The sequence below is a fragment of the Cucurbita pepo genome, chromosome 1 (genome assembly GCF_057944985.1).
Source record: "Cucurbita pepo subsp. pepo isolate OVF chromosome 1, ASM5794498v1, whole genome shotgun sequence".
NCBI classification, from domain to species: Eukaryota; Viridiplantae; Streptophyta; class Magnoliopsida; order Cucurbitales; family Cucurbitaceae; genus Cucurbita; species Cucurbita pepo.
In genome coordinates, this window is record NC_141798.1 from 3,013,676 (window position 1) to 3,033,276 (window position 19,601).

At 33.6% G+C, this 19,601-nt stretch overlaps 4 protein-coding genes across 6 annotated transcripts; 2 read left to right on the forward strand and 2 right to left on the reverse strand.

Moving 5' to 3' along the window:
- Positions 1–1,482: 1,482 nt before the first annotated feature.
- On the reverse strand, positions 1,483–3,084 carry LOC111780353 (uncharacterized). The gene is made up of 2 exons (XM_023660731.2): positions 2,701–3,084; positions 1,483–2,060 (listed from the first exon to the last, which is right to left on the reverse strand). Exons 1-2 carry the CDS (start codon positions 2,992–2,994, stop codon positions 2,034–2,036), a joined length of 321 nt encoding a protein of 106 aa, XP_023516499.2. The 5' UTR covers positions 2,995–3,084; the 3' UTR covers positions 1,483–2,033.
- A 1,768-nt stretch (positions 3,085–4,852) lies between these two features.
- LOC111780363 (ras-related protein RABA1b) lies at positions 4,853–7,574 on the forward strand. Its single transcript, XM_023660743.2, has 2 exons — positions 4,853–5,159; positions 6,750–7,574. Exons 1-2 carry the CDS (start codon positions 4,939–4,941, stop codon positions 7,180–7,182), a joined length of 654 nt encoding a protein of 217 aa, XP_023516511.1. The 5' UTR covers positions 4,853–4,938; the 3' UTR covers positions 7,183–7,574.
- A 656-nt stretch (positions 7,575–8,230) lies between these two features.
- LOC111780379 (anaphase-promoting complex subunit 6) lies at positions 8,231–15,717 on the forward strand. Of its 3 annotated transcripts, none has more exons than XM_023660773.2 (17): positions 8,231–8,652; positions 9,016–9,150; positions 9,295–9,368; positions 9,526–9,565; positions 10,169–10,214; positions 10,513–10,592; positions 10,760–10,941; positions 11,056–11,181; positions 11,411–11,485; positions 12,123–12,248; positions 12,480–12,549; positions 12,972–13,054; positions 13,750–13,863; positions 13,973–14,072; positions 14,690–14,736; positions 14,953–14,988; positions 15,409–15,717. In XM_023660773.2, the coding sequence occupies exons 1-17, from the start codon at positions 8,407–8,409 to the stop codon at positions 15,419–15,421; spliced, it is 1,593 nt and encodes a 530-aa protein (XP_023516541.1). In that variant the 5' UTR covers positions 8,231–8,406; the 3' UTR covers positions 15,422–15,717. The 3 variants fall into 3 exon arrangements, with proteins under 3 accessions (XP_023516541.1, XP_023516531.1, XP_086980816.1); XM_087124690.1 differs by lacking the exon at positions 14,690–14,736 and adding an exon at positions 8,784–8,921 and having other exon boundaries at positions 8,518–8,652; XM_023660763.2 differs by lacking the exon at positions 14,690–14,736 and having other exon boundaries at positions 8,232–8,652.
- Positions 15,718–16,121: 404 nt separating this feature from the next.
- Positions 16,122–18,154, reverse strand: LOC111780399 (pathogen-related protein). The gene is made up of 4 exons (XM_023660785.2): positions 17,984–18,154; positions 17,622–17,754; positions 16,832–17,130; positions 16,122–16,486 (listed from the first exon to the last, which is right to left on the reverse strand). The coding sequence occupies exons 1-4, from the start codon at positions 18,131–18,133 to the stop codon at positions 16,319–16,321; spliced, it is 750 nt and encodes a 249-aa protein (XP_023516553.2). The 5' UTR covers positions 18,134–18,154; the 3' UTR covers positions 16,122–16,318.
- Between the last annotated feature and the right edge of the window lie 1,447 nt (positions 18,155–19,601).

The following is a 19,601-nucleotide window of genomic DNA, read 5'->3' on the forward strand; positions in this document are numbered from 1 at the left end:
ATACCTATTATAGGTCTCTCTACCGAATAATTAAAGTTAAAAATAAATATAATTTAATTAAAAACAATCTCGAAAGTTTTTTTCGTGATTGGGAATATGTCGTTTTCCATAAAAATAAATTAAATAAAATAATAATTATTTGATGATATCCAACATTATTATTATTATTTCAAAGAGTTCTCTTTTCGTGTGGGTGTGTTTTTTTTTTTTTTTTTTTTTTTTTTTAAATAAAATTTTGAATGCTTTAGAATTTAAAGTGAATAATTATGATTTATTGAAACTTTCGGTTTGCAAATCATTGAAACGTGTATACTCAATTTTGGATTGTTTTGGTTGCCTTTTTCTCACTTCCACTTTATATCAAATATTATTTTGCATTTATAATGTTTATATAGTAATTTATTTATTGTTATTTATAATTGATGATTCGATCTTATACTAAAGAATTATATATTTACAACTATTTATAACATAAACTATTTAAACTGATCATTCTTACAATTGGTTGGCATTTATATATACATAAATATAATTTAAGTTAAAATAACAAATCTAATTTATTTACCCACGAGAAAGAGATTAAATATTCTGCCATATTCAAAATAATTTAATATTTTTTAGAGAATCAACCAATTTTAATCAAAATTTCATTTATAGTCGACTATATATAAATATAGATTTAACACCAAACCCTTTAATGGTTCAAATCAAATTTCAATAGACAAAAGTAGTGACACATACAATTTTAATAATAATAACAAATTATGTCTAAGTGTTGATTTGAGTTTTATGGATTATGTTAAGTGTTCATTTAAGTTTTATCATACTCTAGCAAATGGAAAGTTTTCGTTCAAATGAACGTTAATTTGCCTTGAATTATGATTTTAAAAATAAAAAGTAAAATGGACACAATTGTTATTCCCCAACGTGGTTATTGTTTAGGTAGTTATGAAGAATGTTTGCTTAATCGCCACGCATAAATGGTGTGAAAGTTATCTATTTATAATCAAATAAATTATAAGGACATGGAAAGAGTAATAAATGAAAATAACAAAAATATATATGGTAAGAGACAAATATCTAGATATTTACATTATAGTAAAATATAAATATATGATATATATGTAAACTATAATTGAGTAGTTATCCGGAAGCATTTCAGATAAAATGTTATATGTTGGATGATGAAAGTCTCATCTGCTAATTTAGGGAATGATCATGGGTTTATAAGTGAGGAATACTAACTCCATTCGTATGAGGCCTTTTGGGGAAGCCTAAAGCAAAGCCACTAGAACTTACACTCAAAGTGGACAATATCATACCATGGTGAAGAGTTGTGTTTGTCTAACACTATAAACCTTACCTAAAAAAGTGTCCAAATGGGTAAGAATTCGTAGCTTGAATTCAATAACAGCAAAAAAAACAGAGAAAACGAAAAGCTTTCTGAATTGGGTTGTCAACATTTATGTATGAATATGAATGATGATGAGCAAAAGGAATACGAAATCAAATTGAAAGGAATCTAATCCAAGCTTACAGCAGACAAAAGGAGGATTATAATCAGAAAAAGAAGCAAAAGCAATGCATGGGGTTTGCGTTGTTTGTTCCATATGTGCTTTTAGTTTTAGCTTATTCCAAAAAGCAAAGGCAGATATTCTGGCCTTACCTCCACAGACAATTGCAGAGCTCTGAAATTCCCCTTTGTTTTTCTGTTCGACATATCCGCTTCCAAGCTGGAGTACTGGGCCTGTCTCAGATTGAAGGGTCGCTGTATAACACCAAATTCAAATTCTAAACTGTAGTTCATGTTCTTCACTTGTTCCATGATTATCACAAATGGAAGTAATTCAAATTCATATAAGATTAGTGGATTTTGATTTCTTCTTCTTTTCTTTCTTCAATGGTAAGAATACAATTAACTGAATGCTGAAAAGAAAAACCTAATTTCTCTTCTTTTTTCTTTTCCTCAATCGTTCTCAATCGCGGCCATGTAGCTTAGTGGGAGAGAATTGCTCAAAAGTTGTTAAGTCGAATCAGGGATTCCAAGAACACCAAAATCCCTGCAATAAACATCACAATTTTCTAATTAGAATCCAACAATCAATAACAAGATAGTTTCCGTATCTTCACGCATATAAACACCACGGAGGATCGGATGTATAATTCAGTTGAGACAATTTTGAAGTTCGTGTTCGTGGACAGAAAAGGAAAATCATGCTTGTAAACAATAAAGAGATAATATCGGTTTATGTATGATTCTAATTTCTGAAGTCAATAATAGTCTTTCCGTTTCTTTTTCGCTTCGATTTCTCGTTCGCTTGAATAAAATTCTCTGATGCGAATGCGTTGTTTCAATCATATCGAACGCAGTTTCTTCCGATTTTCTCAAATAATCCTAAATCGACCTCAGTTCTTACACATTACAGCGAATCGATTTCGAACTGGAGAAACAAAAACCTAGCAAGCACTAAAGTAAATCACAATGCGATCGTATACACTTACTCTGAAACAGATTCATGACTAAAAATTCTTTGCCAGTAAGTTCATTATGGAAATTGAAGGCAATTTCTTCAAAATTTCTCAAAAAAATCTAAAGCAGCCTCAGGTTTTTTCAAATTAAAGCAACTCGAGTTCGGAATCACGAAAACGAAACACAGCAATCACGGAGTAAAATCACAATGCGATCGTGAGAGCACTTACTCTAAAACAGATTACGAATTTCCTCCATGCCGTCTTCGCCTTCTCAAGCTTCGAGAGAACCTCATAACCGGAGCAAACATCGACCGGAGAATCCAAAAAAACTCGCCGCGGAATTGGCGGAGACCACAAGCTACTCTGTTCGTAATCGAAGTCGAATTGCGAGGCGTCGAAGAACTTGCCGAGAAGCCGATCCGACACCGATTTCGACACGAGTTGAACGCTCGGAATCGTCGGAGTGCCGCATTCGATGAAGCATGAGGAGAAGGGAGTAGAAGATTCGGTGGAGATTGGCATCGGAGAGACAGGGAGAAGAGAAACTTACCCGGCAAAGACGAAGACAGAGTGTTGCAGAGTACCACGAAGGTATCGATAGCGCGCCTTTTAGATTAGGAACGTTCGCAAAATGCAAAATGGAATATTTAAAGGGGTCAAAATGTAATTTTTAAATATTTGGAGACCGTTAAAAAACAGTTATTAAAGTATAAAGAATGTTAATGTTGGAGTGATTAGGAAGTTAGCCACCCAAAATAACGAGAAAGATTATGAAATTACTTCCATCAATTTAATTAATCAATTGGTTAACTTTAGATAATTAATTATTATTGGTTAATTTATTTATATTAAGTTAAATTAATAAAATATATTTATTGTTAATTAATTTATTGGGTATACCTTTAATTTTTAATTTATTTGATGGTTCCATCCTTTACAAAACTATTTAACTCTTTTTAATGCTAATTAATCAAAATTTGAAATGTAGATCTTATAGTTATATAGTAAGGCGTCACTACCCAATCATATAAACCTTTGATATAGACCAAATTTGACATTTTTATCTCTCTCTCTCTCTACTGCAATGTCTTCTCTCGTATTAGTTTTGGACACGTACGGGACCCATAGATGCGGCCGAGAGTGATATGTGGAAATCAATACAAAGGGAGTAAGATTCGGATTACCTTGTTGATCGAATATCTTAAGACAAGAATATCGTTTGAGATTTGAATCACTCTACAAGCAAAATCGATCATGTCTAGCTTGAATGATTCTTGTTGATCAAATATCTCAACTCAATAACAGTTGTTTGGGATTCGAATCACTCCACAAACAAAATTGATCATGTCGAGTTTGAATGATTCAACATGCAACCTAAACTACATGGAATTGCAAAGAAGCTTAGCCATTTAGCCATTGGCTAAAGGAAGCACAAATGCTTTTTTTTTTTTAACTATATTTTCCAAGTCTACTTACAAAAAGCCTCAAAATGAAACTAGGAAAGGCATTACAAGAGCGGTAATATTCATACTTTATGGTCACAATTAACCATGATGTAAATGTAACTTAAAGTAAATAAAATGTCTTAAAATACATTAATGAAATACAATAACACTAAATGACTATAAATTGTAATCCACCCAAAATTTATAACAATGAAACTTCATTATTCTTGAATGTGGCATGAATCAAAATATCTTTTGATAATTTAAACATCATTTTCTTTGCATCTTCATTGAAATATATTGTATAATTGATGTCCTTGGTTTATATCAGAGAGTTTTCGTGTAGCTACAACACTCTTCGATATTGGGCCAGAGACATTCAACCCTAACAAAGTTTATGGTGTTATTGAATGTACTATGCTCTTTAATACTAATTCAAGACACTTATCCTGCCTGAAATGAAGTGGAGAATTGTAATATTAAAATTGAACTTTTTTTTTTTAATTCGTTTAAAAATTATATTTTATTTTATTTATGAAATATTATTAAATTTATCGAAAAGTTATCCATTTTTTAAACTATATTAAAAATAAAAAAGATTTGAAATAATATATTTTTAACAAAAATAAATTAAAATTTGAGGGAAATAATATATTTTTAACAAAAATAAATTAAAATTTGAGGGAAATAAAGATTGAAATACAGACAAAAAGCTTCACATCCGGACATTTGTTCAGAAAATGAAAATTTCGGGAAAGGAAAACAACAATTGAATCAGAGACGTCCGATCAAAGGAGCGTGCAGGTTCACAATAAGCAAAACATGGACCTTCCCTCACAGCTTCCCCCGCTTTTTTTCCCCTTTTTTCTTTTCGTCTCCATTTCTTCCCACCTTTATTGATTTCACACACTTCCTCCCCCACTTGAGTACTGCATTTCTTCGATTTTTCCTCTCTCCTCCTCTCTGCTCTTCTTCTTCTTCTTCCTTAATCTATAAAGTTTTGAGGTAAATCGAAGCAACAATGGCTGGTTACAGAGCTGATGATGATTACGACTACCTATTCAAGGTGGTTCTGATTGGGGACTCCGGTGTCGGCAAGTCCAATTTGCTCTCCAGATTCACTAAGAACGAGTTTAACCTCGAGTCTAAATCCACCATTGGGGTCGAGTTCGCCACCAGGACCTTGAACGTCGATGGTAAAGTTATCAAAGCTCAGATTTGGGATACTGCTGGCCAAGAAAGGTTTTCTTTCTTTCTTCTCCTCTCTGGATTTCTCGCCTTCTCTTTCGTTTTGCTTCCTGTTCATTTGCGTGTTAGTGGTTTGGTTTCTGGTTGTTGCTTGCTGTTTGGGTGTCCTGATTTCTGGGGTTTAGTTAATTAGCATGTTCCGGTTTGCCGAGTGTGTTGTGTAATAACCTAGATCTGATCGATATAAACTGTGTTTTCTTCTTAATTTTGTGTTCTTATGGTTCAATTGAGTGTTTAATGCTTGCGAAATTGGTTTTGATGTATTTTTACTGTGATGTTGTGGCTTTGTTCTTCAATTTCTACGGTTGTTTGTGTAATAAAGCTGTTTGGTGATGGTTAGAAAAGTTAGATTCAGCAGGCCTTGAAGAATCCATTTAATAGAAGTTAATGGAATAGTTGGGGACTTGGAATTGTCTGAGCAGATCCTTGTTCACGAAGACTTTGGATTCTGTTTCGTAGATCGTGTGCTTTGAGCCATTTCTATTATAAATCTCTTATAATTTATATTAGCAACAGAAAGCTTTGATTCCTCCCATTATTCTTTCCCTTGTCCCCCGATAAAGCACAAAGGCACTTGGCTTCTTTCTAGAGGAATTCGTTTCCTATTTTCCAAATGGGGAATCACTTAGAATTTTCTTTCATGTATGGTACTTCCTCTACTTTTTGGTTTCTGTTTACTGCGATGCCTACAAGAGGAAAAAGATCATATGACAAAGATTTCGTTGCATGTCATTGAAATTTATATAATGTGTTGGGTAAGTAGGGATATTGAACGCATCCAATGGCATTGATTTTCATACCCTAATTTAGGGGAAGCTCGAACTGGTATTACCTAGAAGTAGCTTATAATCTCATACTAAAAAGAGAAACAATGTCATGTGCTGGGATCATTTCGTGAGTGTCGAACTTTGTCATAGGTTCTTGGGCTTATATTGTCACTGTTCTGAACTTTTATTCCTTCTCAAGTTAGCTCAAGCTCTCCTAAAAACTGGACCTTCTATATATGGATTGCATTTACTCGACTATATGCTTACGGCATGTACTGGTTTTCCCCCAAAAAATGTGTCACTTCATAACAATTATGAATCTGCCCTATCATTCCGCAGCACTCTTCCTTCATAAGATTAACATCTGACAAAGGAAATGAAGTGATCTGCTATTCTTGATGTGCTTTTCATTAACTATAATTTTACCTTTTGTTTTCTCTGTACGTGTAGCCTATGAATGTTGATTAGTAAATTGCAATTCCTGTGGTGGCGTTGAATAGGAAAAAGGGGTTGTAATTTTTTCCAAATTTTGTTGAGAAGATCTCATCATCGTTCATCAATACAAGTCTGATGGACGGATCTTATGATCTAGTTTACCTTCTTTATGATTCTTCTGTCTATCAATAATGGCATACATTTCTGTCAATAATGGCATACATTTCTATTAATAATGGCATACATTGCCTGGTACATGTGAAGAAGTAGACCATTAACTCGGCAATAATGAGCCAAGCTAGTATTTGCAGTGAATCCACCTGTTATTTTTTAGAAAAATTGAATGAGCTGTTCAGATCTGTGTGGCTTTCTGTGTGTATAGGTACCGTGCCATCACCAGCGCATACTATCGTGGAGCAGTTGGTGCACTCCTTGTATACGATGTTACTCGTCATGCAACGTTTGAGAACGTGGACCGGTGGCTAAAAGAATTGAAGAACCACACAGATTCCAACATTGTTGTGATGCTTGTTGGAAACAAATCTGATCTTCGCCACCTTGTGGCTGTTCCAACCGAGGATGGAAAGTCGTACGCTGAGAGGGAATCACTGTACTTCATAGAAACCTCTGCACTGGAAGCAGTCAACGTCGAAAAAGCATTCGCCGAGGTCCTGACTCAGATCTATCACATAGTAAGCAAGAAGGCTGTTGAAGGTGGAGAAAACGGATCTGCTTCCTCTGTCCCTGCCCAGGGGGAGAAAATAAACATCAAAGACGAATCGGGTTTAAACAGAATCAAATGTTGCTCGAGCTAACTTCGATAATCTTTCGAAAAATGATTTTGGATTCTATGTACTGTAATAATTTTTTTTCTTTTGAAGAGAGACGAGAACAAAAAAGAGGAGGTTAAAGGAAAAGGAAGATATCATCCCCAAGACCGTCAATCTTGCTGTATTACAGAAGAGGAGTAACAGCCACATGATTGTTTTGTGGTTGCTGTTGTGTCCATCGTTAGCTTCTACCAAAAAAAAATCCTGGTTTCAAGTTTGGTTTCTACGGTAAATGTCCTCAATTTTAGTTAAAGTTCTTTAAGAATAATTTTTATTTCTAAAAATTTGCTTAAATTAGGTATGTGATATTCTGCTCTATACATACACTACGAGTGGCTAATGATTTGTTTCTTTAATTGGGTAATCATTTTGCTTCACTTCAATTTGTAGTTGCTAATTATATATCTTACTACTTGAATTTTACCCAACTTTATTTTGTTTCTCATTTTATCAATATATATTCTGAAATCATGTATTTTTCTCAATGAATTGCTTAATCAAGTATTTTATGTCAAGGTTACCTTTTACTTTCATAGTTGGATACCGCACTGTCGAAGATTATTCAATGACTGATAAATAATTTCAAAAATAAGATACATAATTATTGAGACTAAAAAAAGTAATAGCCAAAATAATCTTAACCTTCAACTCGAAGAATTGTAGCCCTCTTTCCCCTCTAACAAGTTTTTTCTTAAAAATTTGTTAAAATAAAGTATAAATGGGTGGATAATCTATATTTTATTTTGGTTAATATAAATTTGAGTGTCATGAATTTTAGGGCTTATTATATATATTATTATTTATATATTATAATATTTATGATGTTAATATTTAAGTCAAGAGTAAGTTAAAAATCATTTTTATGGGTGGAATACTGTATTTTAATATATATATATATATATATTATATATATATATATTTTTTTTTATTTAAAAAATGTTGTTTTAAAAATTAGGTTGATATAATATTATATTATCGCGAATTAAACAAATATCTATTTAATTAGAAGATCACGGATTATGCGTGTTTAATGTTTAATGGTAACTCTAAGCCCAACCAAGCCTCCCGCCCATTTTCCATTCTCTCTTCAATTTTCCCTCTAGTTGTCTCCGACTCTGCCAAAACCCCAGCGCTAGCGGAAGAACTCGTCCTCTTCAATTCTCCTGTTCCACAAATCTCCATTCTTCTGCGTCAACAAAATCCTTGAGAATGAGGGAGGAAGAAATCGAGAAGCTCCGAGGTGTAGTAAGGGACTGTGTGAGCAAGCATCTCTACTCCTCCGCCATCTTCTTCGCCGACAAAGTCGCCGCTTTCACTGAGGACCCTGCGGATATTTACATGCAGGCGCAGGCCCTCTTTCTTGGACGCCATTTTCGCCGTGCGTTTCACCTCCTCAATGCCTCCAAGATCGTCCTCCGTGACCCTCGATTTCGCTACCTCGCTGCCAAGTGCCTTGTAAGCTACTCCGAACTTCACTGTTTATCTGTGTTTTGTGTTCATTGTACGCCTGATTCGATAAGTTGGTGACTGTTATTGTGAATTGTATTCGAGTGGGAAATAGCCTGAATTGGATCAGTCTTTGGCAGTAGAAAGATATGAATACCGGAGTATAGGTGTTTCCTTTAAGGTGGGGAAGCAAAAGTTCCGGCATTAATTTGTTATGAAAATTGAACTCCTGGCGTGTCTGTTCTGTCCGTGCAATCGACTGTGGAGTCCTCTAGGAGGTTCGAATTACAGGGATAAGACGTTTTGGGGCGTGTAGCTTAATTTTATGCTTTCCATAAATCTCATTTGTTTTCAAAATTTTCGATTGTCCAGGAGGAATTGAAGGAGTGGGACCAATGCCTAGCGATGCTTGGTGATGCCAAAGTGAACGAGCATGGGTACGTGCTTGATAACAAGGATCACAGTGGCATGTACCTTGACAAAGATTGTGAGGATCGTGAGATTAATGTAATGTGCTGTTATATCATTTCAACTTGTTTTAAATTAACATTTCATGTAAAAATAACCTCGCCTAATTAATTTCTCGATGGTTAGATCCTAGATCGGTCATTCATTTCACAGTGGGTTCTCTGTTTTCCCATTTTGTAACAGATAGCCGCAGCAACATGCTTTTTAAGAGGCAAGGCATATGAAGCTCTGGAAAACCGCACGCAGGCTCGACTTTGGTGAGTTTATGTTTACATTTTTTCTTCCATGGACGTCCTTTTATTTCTTATCTTTCCCCCTTCCCCTAAAACCTATATAGTTCAGCTAAAACTATGCAACTTCAAATAAGGAATGGATGATGTCATTTATTATTCTAATTTTTTATAATATGTTTAGGTACAAAGCTGCTATCAAAGCTGACCCTCTATGCTATGAGGTAATACGATCTTTTTATGAACTTTGGTATTTTTGGATCAATATAGCTGAGTATCCGCAGGATAAACATTTGGTTTTTGAAAAACAAAGCTTAAACACTACTTTCACCTATGAGATCCTTTTTTTTTTTTTTTTTTCCCATCTACTTTGCATTAAGTTTTTAAAAACTAGGCCAAGTTTTGAAAACTAGAAAAAGTAGTTGTTGAAAACATGTTTTTTGTTATTGGAATTTGACTAAAAATTCAAATATTTTTCAAAGAACAATGAAAACCATTGTTGAGAAAGGTGAGAAAACAAGCATCGTTTTCAGAAATCAAAGACCAAAAACCAAATGGTTATCAAATGGGGTCTTAACTTTCTGTTACGATTCTTGTATGCTGTGGTTTAAGAGCTGAAAATTAGCGATTCTGTTGCATCATGGGTGCACATTTCAGCATCAGCAGTTTAATTAAATTCTTTGGCTTTTTTCAAAATCAGGCTAACAAAATCTCTTAGTTTCCTTTTTGGTGTAGCCATTAATTTTTAAGAAAGTTGTAATTTATTTAGATTTATGTTATGGCTCCTCCTTTTAATATATACCATTTTCATTTCCATTTTGGTCCAGGCTTTGGAGTGTCTCATAGAAAGTCACATGCTGACATGTGATGAAGGTAAATCTCGGCTCTATGGATTTTAAGAAGAATTATAGCTTAATACATTTGATTGTGTACCGTGTGTACACACACACATATATACATAGACAGACATATACATGCACAGCACTTATACATCGGCGTACACATGCTCACATATTTGTATTGCTTTTACAATCCATTATTTTGTTAACTGTTCATTCATGAAATATTTGACTTGTCATATATATATTAATTTCTCCCCTATATTTTAATTTTCTCTCCTTTGGATACGATTGTTGATAATCTAATTCTTTTATACGATGTGGAATTTCAGAATCAAGTCTACTCTCATCATTGCAGTTTGGTCCTGAAGATGGATGGCTCTCATCATTTTATGCATGCTTAATAAAGAAGGTAAGAAGGATGCAGCTTATTTTTCTCCTATTATGAGTAATGAATACCAAACTAATGTCTATTACCTGCATTTTCAATTGTCAGGATGTCTCTTTATATTTGCAACATTTTTTTTCCTTGCGTGCTTGTGAAATTCCCACTAATTTGTTTGTTTCCTTGTTCTCCAGTACGATAAAGAAAATATCATTGAAGCGAGATTCAAAGAACTTGAAAGAGAAAGTTGTAATTCAAAAAGTTCTGATCCATCATTTATTCGAACTCTAGAAACTAATACTGATCTGTTAGCTTGCAAAGCTGAATACTACCATCAGTGTGGTGAATATCAGAAATGCTTTGAACTTACCTCTGTGTAAGTCTATAACTGTCTAGGAAACTAGATCAACATATTGCTTGAATTTCGTCATAACCATCTTTCCTTTTTTATACCCTTTTTTTATTATTTATTTTCTCTTTTCATTTACAGTTTGCTTGAAAAAGATCCCTTCCATTTAAAAAGTACACTGGTACATTTAGCTGCAGCAATGGAGCTTGGACATTCAAATGAACTTTATCTAATGGCATGCAACCTGGTCAAGGACTATCCTCAAAAGTGAGTGGCTTGTGTATTGGAACTATATGTTTTTCAGTTGTTAGAGCATACAAAATATTTTAGTGGAAGTAAATATCAAATAGAAAAGTGAGAATTTATTTTTCCTTGGTTGAAGTAGATTTTATTAAGTTTTGCCAAATTATTAAATGTTAGGACCACACCCATAATTTTTTATATTTGAACTCCCCCTTGCTATTGGTCCATCACTTATTTGGAATATCCTTTTCAGGGCGTTGTCATGGTTTGCTGTCGGTTGCTATTACTACTGTATCAAAAAATATGATCAATCACGTCGTTTTTTCAGGTGAATGTTACTGTTGTATGCTCCTTTTATAATTATTCTTCACTTGTAATTCCAATTGGTTGCTTTCATGTTGCATTTAATTAATACAATTAAGCCTAAAGTGACAACTTCATTGTCCCAGTTTTTGAACCTGGCCAGGAATGAGAAATATTGCTTTGCATTGCTACCAGCCACCTCTTTCACCTAGAATTGACATCCTGCATATTATAGTTTACTAGCTGTACCTATAGCTTTGCCAAATGGCTAACCTGCAATGACATGTCTAAAACTTTTAAGGGTCTTGATGAGCAACTTGACCTGTATTAGCTTGGATTCTAGTAGAATATGATATTTTTGTAAACTCAGAAATTTTCTTGATGACTTGTTTGTTCATCTTAGCTTGAATTCCAGTAAGAAAGCAATTCCAGGGCTTGCCAAGTGCCTTTTTTTTTCCTGATTAGACCCATGATTTGAGGAATTTTGATGTCTTCTAGATGTCTGTGAATTCAAGTGTATCTTTTGCTACAAGTCTTGGGTCGGGTATTTCTAAGTCAACGATTTCTCATGTGTTATAAACTTTATTGGTAATTAGGAGATTGATATTTCCAATATGAATAGTTTTTTTTTTTCCTGATGTTTATTATTGTATGTGCTACAGCAAAGCTACAACTCTGGACGGAACATTTGCACCTGCTTGGATAGGGTATGGTAACGCTTATGCTGCTCAAGAAGAGGGTGACCAAGCCATGTCTGCTTATCGCACTGGTGCTCGATTGTTTCCAGGGTAATTAATTTAATATTCTTGAGTTATTTTATGTTTTGTTCTTAAATTTAGGCTGCGAAAGATGGGAAAGTATTTATGTTATTAAGCAATACCTTATCTGTTTTAAATGATAAATGATAGAAAATTTGGTTTTATCATTTTGTAAAAGATGTGTGGAGTTATTCATTGGCTAGTTCTCTTATTTCATGAAATTCCTTCTACAGGTTGAATCTTGATATTATTTTATTCCAGGTGTCATTTACCAACATTATACATTGGGATGGAATATATGCGAACCCACAGCTTTAAGCTTGCTGAGCAGGTATTACCTAAACCTGGCATGAATACTTATTTCTTATCCCCATGTATTGTCAGTATGATTTTTCAAATCACAGTCAATCTCTGCTGATATACAAAGAATGCTTTTATTGGTTAATGCTGCGACTGGGGAAGATGAAACTTATTCTGCACCTTTGCCTTTCTTTTTCTGAAATTTTAGGCCACATATTATATGATGGATGAATCCTAAGAAATATAAAATTATTTAAGATTTGCATCATGGAATCTAGTTTGAAATGTCTTAAAGAATGACAGTATGGTCATAGAAATATCACAGCATTGACTTTCATTATTAGTGGACATCCCATACATACCTTGTATCCATTGGCTTTCCCTTTCAGTCTTCCATTCATCATTTGATGTTTCTGAAAATGTCAATATTTGAATGGTTTTTTCTTGTTTCAGTTTTTTGTGCAGGCGAAGACAATTTGTCCATCAGATCCTCTTGTTTACAATGAGCTTGGAGTTGTTGCTTATGACATGAAGGAGTATCTATATTTTTCTCTCATTTATATCTGTATTTGTTCGCACAATAATTTTGTTTGAAGTTCTGCTTCCTGGCTGAGATAGTGTCTCATTTCTGTATATATTGTGATCATAACACAAAATGGTATTATATACATTTCACCCGTATTTTAGATCATGAAGTTCTGAATATCTAAGAATTGGTAAGTCCCAATATTGGTGATTTTGGAGTATATTAATATTAATGTTTGGCCTAAAAGTTCACCAACGAAATAAAACATACCCTTTTCATTGCGTTACTTAGTTTTTATATTGTGATTTTAAGTTGTGAACAATGTATTTATTCAATGGATTCACAATCTTTGTGCTCCATCAGTAGGGTGGTGGCTCCTTTTTCCAGGTCTAGTAAAAGGGATTAAGAAATATGTGCTTTGTATCATGCCTTATGCTTGGAAATCCTTTGAAGGTTACAACTACTGTAAATTGGACTCTGTAGAATACTTTTACCCTTCTAATCATTATTTTTATTATAAATTCCTAGGTTTATCTTTGTCTTGTTTCATGTAAAGTTGTTAATCATCGAAAAAATGTTGACTTTTTGGCATTTATAGGGTAAGAGATATGGGTAGAAATTGCAGGTTTTTTCTATTGTTTTAATTTATTACTTTTTGGCACTTTTGTCTTCGTTGTTCTTATATGTGTATTATTTTATCATTAGGTACAATAAGGCTGCATGGTGGTTTGAGAAGACTTTGGCCTGCGTTCCATCTCCTTTGAGTGAAATGTGGGAGCCTACCGTAGTTAATCTCGCCCATTCATATCGAAAATTAAAGTATGTTGGTAAATATTTAAAGAATGGGATTATATTATATCTGCATATCATTGGCTTAATTTTTTTCGTTTGAAAACGATTCCCCTATTTTTATTTTTTTTTATGCTAGGGTGTACCGTGAAGCAATTGCATACTATGAGAAAGCACTTGCGTTGTCAACAAGAAGTCTTAGCACTTATGCTGGTCTTGCATATACTTATCATTTGCAGGTACTCGAATATTTAAAGCCTTCTCTTTCTTTTCATTTTTGTTTATCAATGTGTTTTTTAATATGTTTGCTATTTTTAGTTTTCTAATGTTATTTTAGCGTGCAACTTTTTATTAGCTTCAGTCCTGTGAGAATCAGCATCCTTAAATGGGTTGGAAATGTCCTCTAATATCCATTACTGGGACGAACCCTACTTTTGGCAGTTTTGCTCAAGAGTTTCAGTTTGGGGGGACCGGGTTTGAATCTTCTCTTTTCTTCCCTGGTGTACCAGATTAGGGTGGGGTGGGTTAATAAAAACGATAAAAATTGACATTAAGAAAACAAAATCCATGTCAAGAACTAGACTCCACAAGCTGGAGCAGCAATTCTAGATAAATCAACGACATCAAACATTTAGAAACTTAATCACCATCAGCATTATAGTAAATGTAGGTCAAACCACATTTTCTGCTGTAGTGGTGGTCAAAGTGGTTGGCCATGAAATTCACAACACCGCACTCGCCATTAGTCCTCCTTTCAGAGCTTCTGCACCTTTCCAGAGTCATTGACCTTGTAGTATTGGAAGACGGCAAGCTTGACCTTCTTGTATTTGTGCATGATCTTCTTGGGTCGGTGTAGGTCTTCTTCTTATGCTTCTTGGTGCTTCTCCTGAGATGGAGCACAAGGTAAAGCTCTCAACCTTGAGGATGATAGTCTTACTCGTAAGGGTTTTCATGAAGATCTGCATAGTTGGGAGGCTTGGTTGCAGAGCTGCACGGCTGAATTGGAGTAACTTTGGGGGGGGGGACTTGGATTGTTATGGAACGCCTAGAATATCTGCTCTAAGCATTTTTTATATTCATGTCTAAGCTTACAATAAATTTCTCTGTCCTTTTATGCAGGATCATTTTACTGCAGCCATTACATACTACCATAAGGTAAGTTATTATGGACTTGGTTTTAGTTTTGTAACTCTATTCTGCATGCTTACCTTACGAATTTAACCTGTCCTGATTTACTGGTTTGTATACCTTCAGAGATTACCATTACAGTTTTAGTTGTTGTGATGGAAAGAAATTTTGACAGCAGTCATAATAGAGTAATGATGTTAAACCGTAATCATTATTTTTATAATCCACAATCTGCTACGTTAACTTATCTCAAACTGTCTTATGGGACATTAAAGTTAACAAATCAGATGCAATGAACAATAAATTGAACGGCATCTCGCCATTGTAGTCTGTGTTACTGGAATTATCAAGCAATGAAAGAGCATTACTACCAAAATTTGTGTACAATATTTTATTTCAGCACTCATGAGTCGATTCTGCTCTCATTTGTTCTTGCTTGTGGATTAGGCATTGTGGCTGAAACCAGATGATCAGTTCTGCACAGAAATGTTAAGTATAGCTCTTATGGATGAATGCCAAAATGGGATGGATCCTAAGGCAGACCTTCGGAGGAGTGAGGTCTTTGTTTAATTGGAGCATAAGCGAATCTTTGCTGTACAATCATGTTTGTACAATAACTTTTAGAATTTCGGAGTTAGGTCAGTTGTAGCTTATTATACAATCATTAATTTGATTCTTGTACCAAAGAATTCAAGATATACTGTAACAATTCTGCTTTTTTCGTTTTCCAATTAATATATATATAATTCATTTGAATTTTCTTACTTATTACTTGCGAGTTGAATTACGATTGTCTATATATTATTTGTTTGAAGAGCATGGTAACCACTACTCTCCTCACCCTTACGAATTACAGGGGGTTTTAAAACTCTTTTTTGGAGGTAGTATCCTTATTACTTTGGGGAGACTATTATATACTTCTGTGACTTTTATTACCATATCATAAATTTGACGGTAAGAAGATTGATAGCAATACTTTTCCTTTTTATTTCAACTTTTTCCAAGGTTATATGCCTTGAATTTGACTATATCCTGTTAAATCTCCTGATATAAACCTTGGAAACTTCCATTTCAATATTTATGGCAGAATAGAGTAGATGATTTATAAAATCCCTCTCATAGTACTGCTGAAATATTGCATCTTACTAAACAAACCAACATGGTTAAATCAGGAACACTTCATTGCGAGGATTACCATAAATAGATGTTTGATACATATGTGGCTATATTTTTTATTGCAGGTAATTGAAAACCTAGGAATTTGTATCTAGCAAGAGAAAGGTAGAGAGGTCCCTGGATAGAATAGATAGAAATTATTGAAGGTTGCACAACTTATTTCAGACCAACTTTCTTTGGACTACTCCTTGGGTTTGAAGAATGGGCAGCCAACTGAAGCAGCTGAATCTTTCTCACTGTTTTGGGGTTTTTGGGATTCTGAGGCAGTTTTCCCCTTCAAAAGACCACCAAATAGCTCTGCTGGATCATAGTAGATGTGAGCTTCTTCAACCTTTAGCGATTCATCAACCTGTGCAAATATCATACACAGCCAACTTTCAAGATTATAATTCCTTGAAAGGAATTCTAACTTCATGTACAGGTGCATGTGCTTTTTTCTTCAAATTTTCTGGCATCTTCTGTAGTTTGGTAGTGCATTATATCTAGCTACACATTTTAGAGTTCTGTTAGAATATTCTTGTAGCATCCACACTTTTTCAAGGTGTGGTTCAATTGAAAATACTAATTTTAAATGCATGTCTAGGCACTAAGTAGATTGACTAGTTTTGAATAGAGGTCATGTTCAATGTTTTTGCACCTGCTGATTCAGATGATATAGACAAGTTTATTTTGGTAGGTTAGAACTCAACTTTACCTTGAGAGTTCCCAAGCCATAGAATTGAACCAGTTCACCATTTGGGAGATGGCCTTTGTAAGGTCCTTCGAAGAAACCCCAATGCCTGAACTTGTAGGCAATCAAAGGAGGACCTGAATAAACCTCTATAACTTCCCATGCAAATCCTCTTGGAAAACAAGCCCTAAAAACTTCATGAGATGATTCAAACGATTCTTCGTCTGCCTTGTAATACTGAAACTCCTCTGGTAGAGAACTCTTCAGCAATGCATTGTAGCTTCCAAGCCTTAGTGTTTCTTCTCCTGAGAGCCCCTCTCTTCCTACATACCAGAGAAAACTCAGTTTATATGACATAGTACCTTCCATGAATTCAAATTTTAATTTTATGATTTAAGAATCGTTGTGTTATTGGATTAGGTATGGCCTGTTAGATAAGAGGATCGCATGTAAGCTAGCCCGAACATTCATGGATATCAAAGAAATATGAGATTCTTTTTGTGGGAAGCGATATGAACAAGAAAAAAAAAAGAACTCCAAAGTTGCTTTTGTTGGATTTGAACTTTGATTGAAATCTTACATATGCTTATGTCTCCCACATGACTTTGTTTAGATGGAATATCCAAAAATCTCTTTTTCCCTTTATCGAGGAACAACTCTCTTTAAGTTGGTTAGATAGTTGAGAAACAATTTTTTACATGGTTGTATCTGTCGTACATTCAGTGTTTCCTTCTCCTCTTTCTCTCTCATGAATTTATTTACCTGACATATATAGATATTTCTGTATGTAACAACCATGCAGAGATGTACTTACCATTGACAAAAAGCTTGAACTTTTCAGGGACTATGGTCTTGAAATCCTGTAATTTAGTCTTGTGGGAAAGCTCCATCTCCCATGATTTTATAGCATTTTGCACTGTTTCCTCCAGAGATCCTTTTGGCCACTCCTACCAAGAAACAAAACAAAGAAACAGCTATAGACTGGAAAGCTGAAAGAAAGAAAACGGTGCAGTGGAAAAGATACTAATTATTATTGTAAAAGCGGACGATTCGATCTTCATCTCAAGAAACACAAAGAAAGAAGAGAAAAAAGAGGGAAGAACTGGTTGACTCTTAGTGAGATGAAGATAAAGAGGAAGGGAAAGTAAAAAAGTGTTGAAACAAAGAACAAAGAACCTTGGTTCTGCCATCTTCAAAGAGCTGGTTAACAATTTCAAAAGATGGGGGCTTCCCATGCCTCCAGTGAACAGTAGGAGGCTCCAAATGCAAGAAAACTCTGTACTTATCAGGAACAACACTTCCATTTGAGCTTCCCTCAGCGCTCATGTTTAACTATGGCGGTGTTGGTGTTGATGTTGATGGTGGACAGAGTAGCCTGTCCTGTGGTTTTATAGGTGCCAAAATGTGTCAATTTAATTTCCATCTTTTATTTCTATCCAACATTTGACCTTTTTTGTTGGCCTTTCTCTCTCACCTTTATTTTTCTTCTTTTTCAATCATGTCTATCCATTCAATCAATACTGTGTCAAATTGGACCTTTATAAGTTGTTAGCGTAAAACATCTTGAGAACCATCATCGGGCACCTTCGGTTTGTGATCTAAGAGTAAATTTTTTTACTATATTTTAGTTTAAGAAGTTGTTCAAAATATGTTCATTAATCAATTTTATAATATATTATGTTACACATATTTTAATTTTAATAAATTAAAACTAGTTTTGAGAATTTATAGTTATTTATCCTCTATTGAGAATATGCATTAAAAACAGTGTGCTTAAAGTTAGAAACAGTGTGCTTAAAGTTTATTTTAAATAATTTTCATTATTTTTTTATAAACTTTATTCAATTTAGGTGAGACATTCAATTTTTCACAGATACGGTGCCAGGTGACTGGAATTCTATTATGTCATTTGAAAACCTACCAAATGATCAATTAGTCGAGTATTGCGTTGGAGAGGTTTAGTGTTTATCCACGAAAAGAGTTATTCAATTCAAATGTGTTTTTTTAGACATTAAAGAATTAAGGAAAGTCTTAAAAACATATCCTATTTAATTTCTCAAATAGTTACAATTATATTTTTTAAACCTACCATATTTAATTTCTCAAATATTTACAATTGTATCATTTTAATTATTGTATTGTTAATATTTTATATTTCAGTTTTTGTACATTTTAAAGATTTCATTATATACTAAATTTATAAAAATATTTTAAAATTTTTAAAACGTGGTATTAACGATTTTATTTATGGACTAATAGTAAGAATATTTTTTAACTTTAAAAAATTTAGAGGTGTTTTTGAAATTTTTTTTTTATAAAAAGATTAAGGGTATTAATAAAATTTTTGTAGTGTTTTCTAGTTTATTTATATTATAATGTATTTAAAATTGTATAAAATGTATGAATAGTTGCATATTAGTTTATTCATATTATAAATAATATATTTAAAATTATGTAAATGGTATGAATAGTTGTTTATTAATTTATTCATATTATAAACCATATATTTAAAATTTTATAAATTGGAAGAATATTTGTTTATTAGTTTATTCATATTTAAACAATATATTTAAAATTGTATGAAGTGTATAAGGGGTTGTTTGTTAATTTATTCGTATGTGTTTTAAAATAATAAATATTGAAGTATTTTTTTTATAAGAGAAATGAAATAAACTAAGAAGTAATGTAAACAACGTGGCCGAGCCAACATTGTTAATAAAGCCAAATTAAAAGAAAAGATTCCAAAATAATATGATTTAACTTTATTACCATTGTAGCGGACAAATGAATAAGC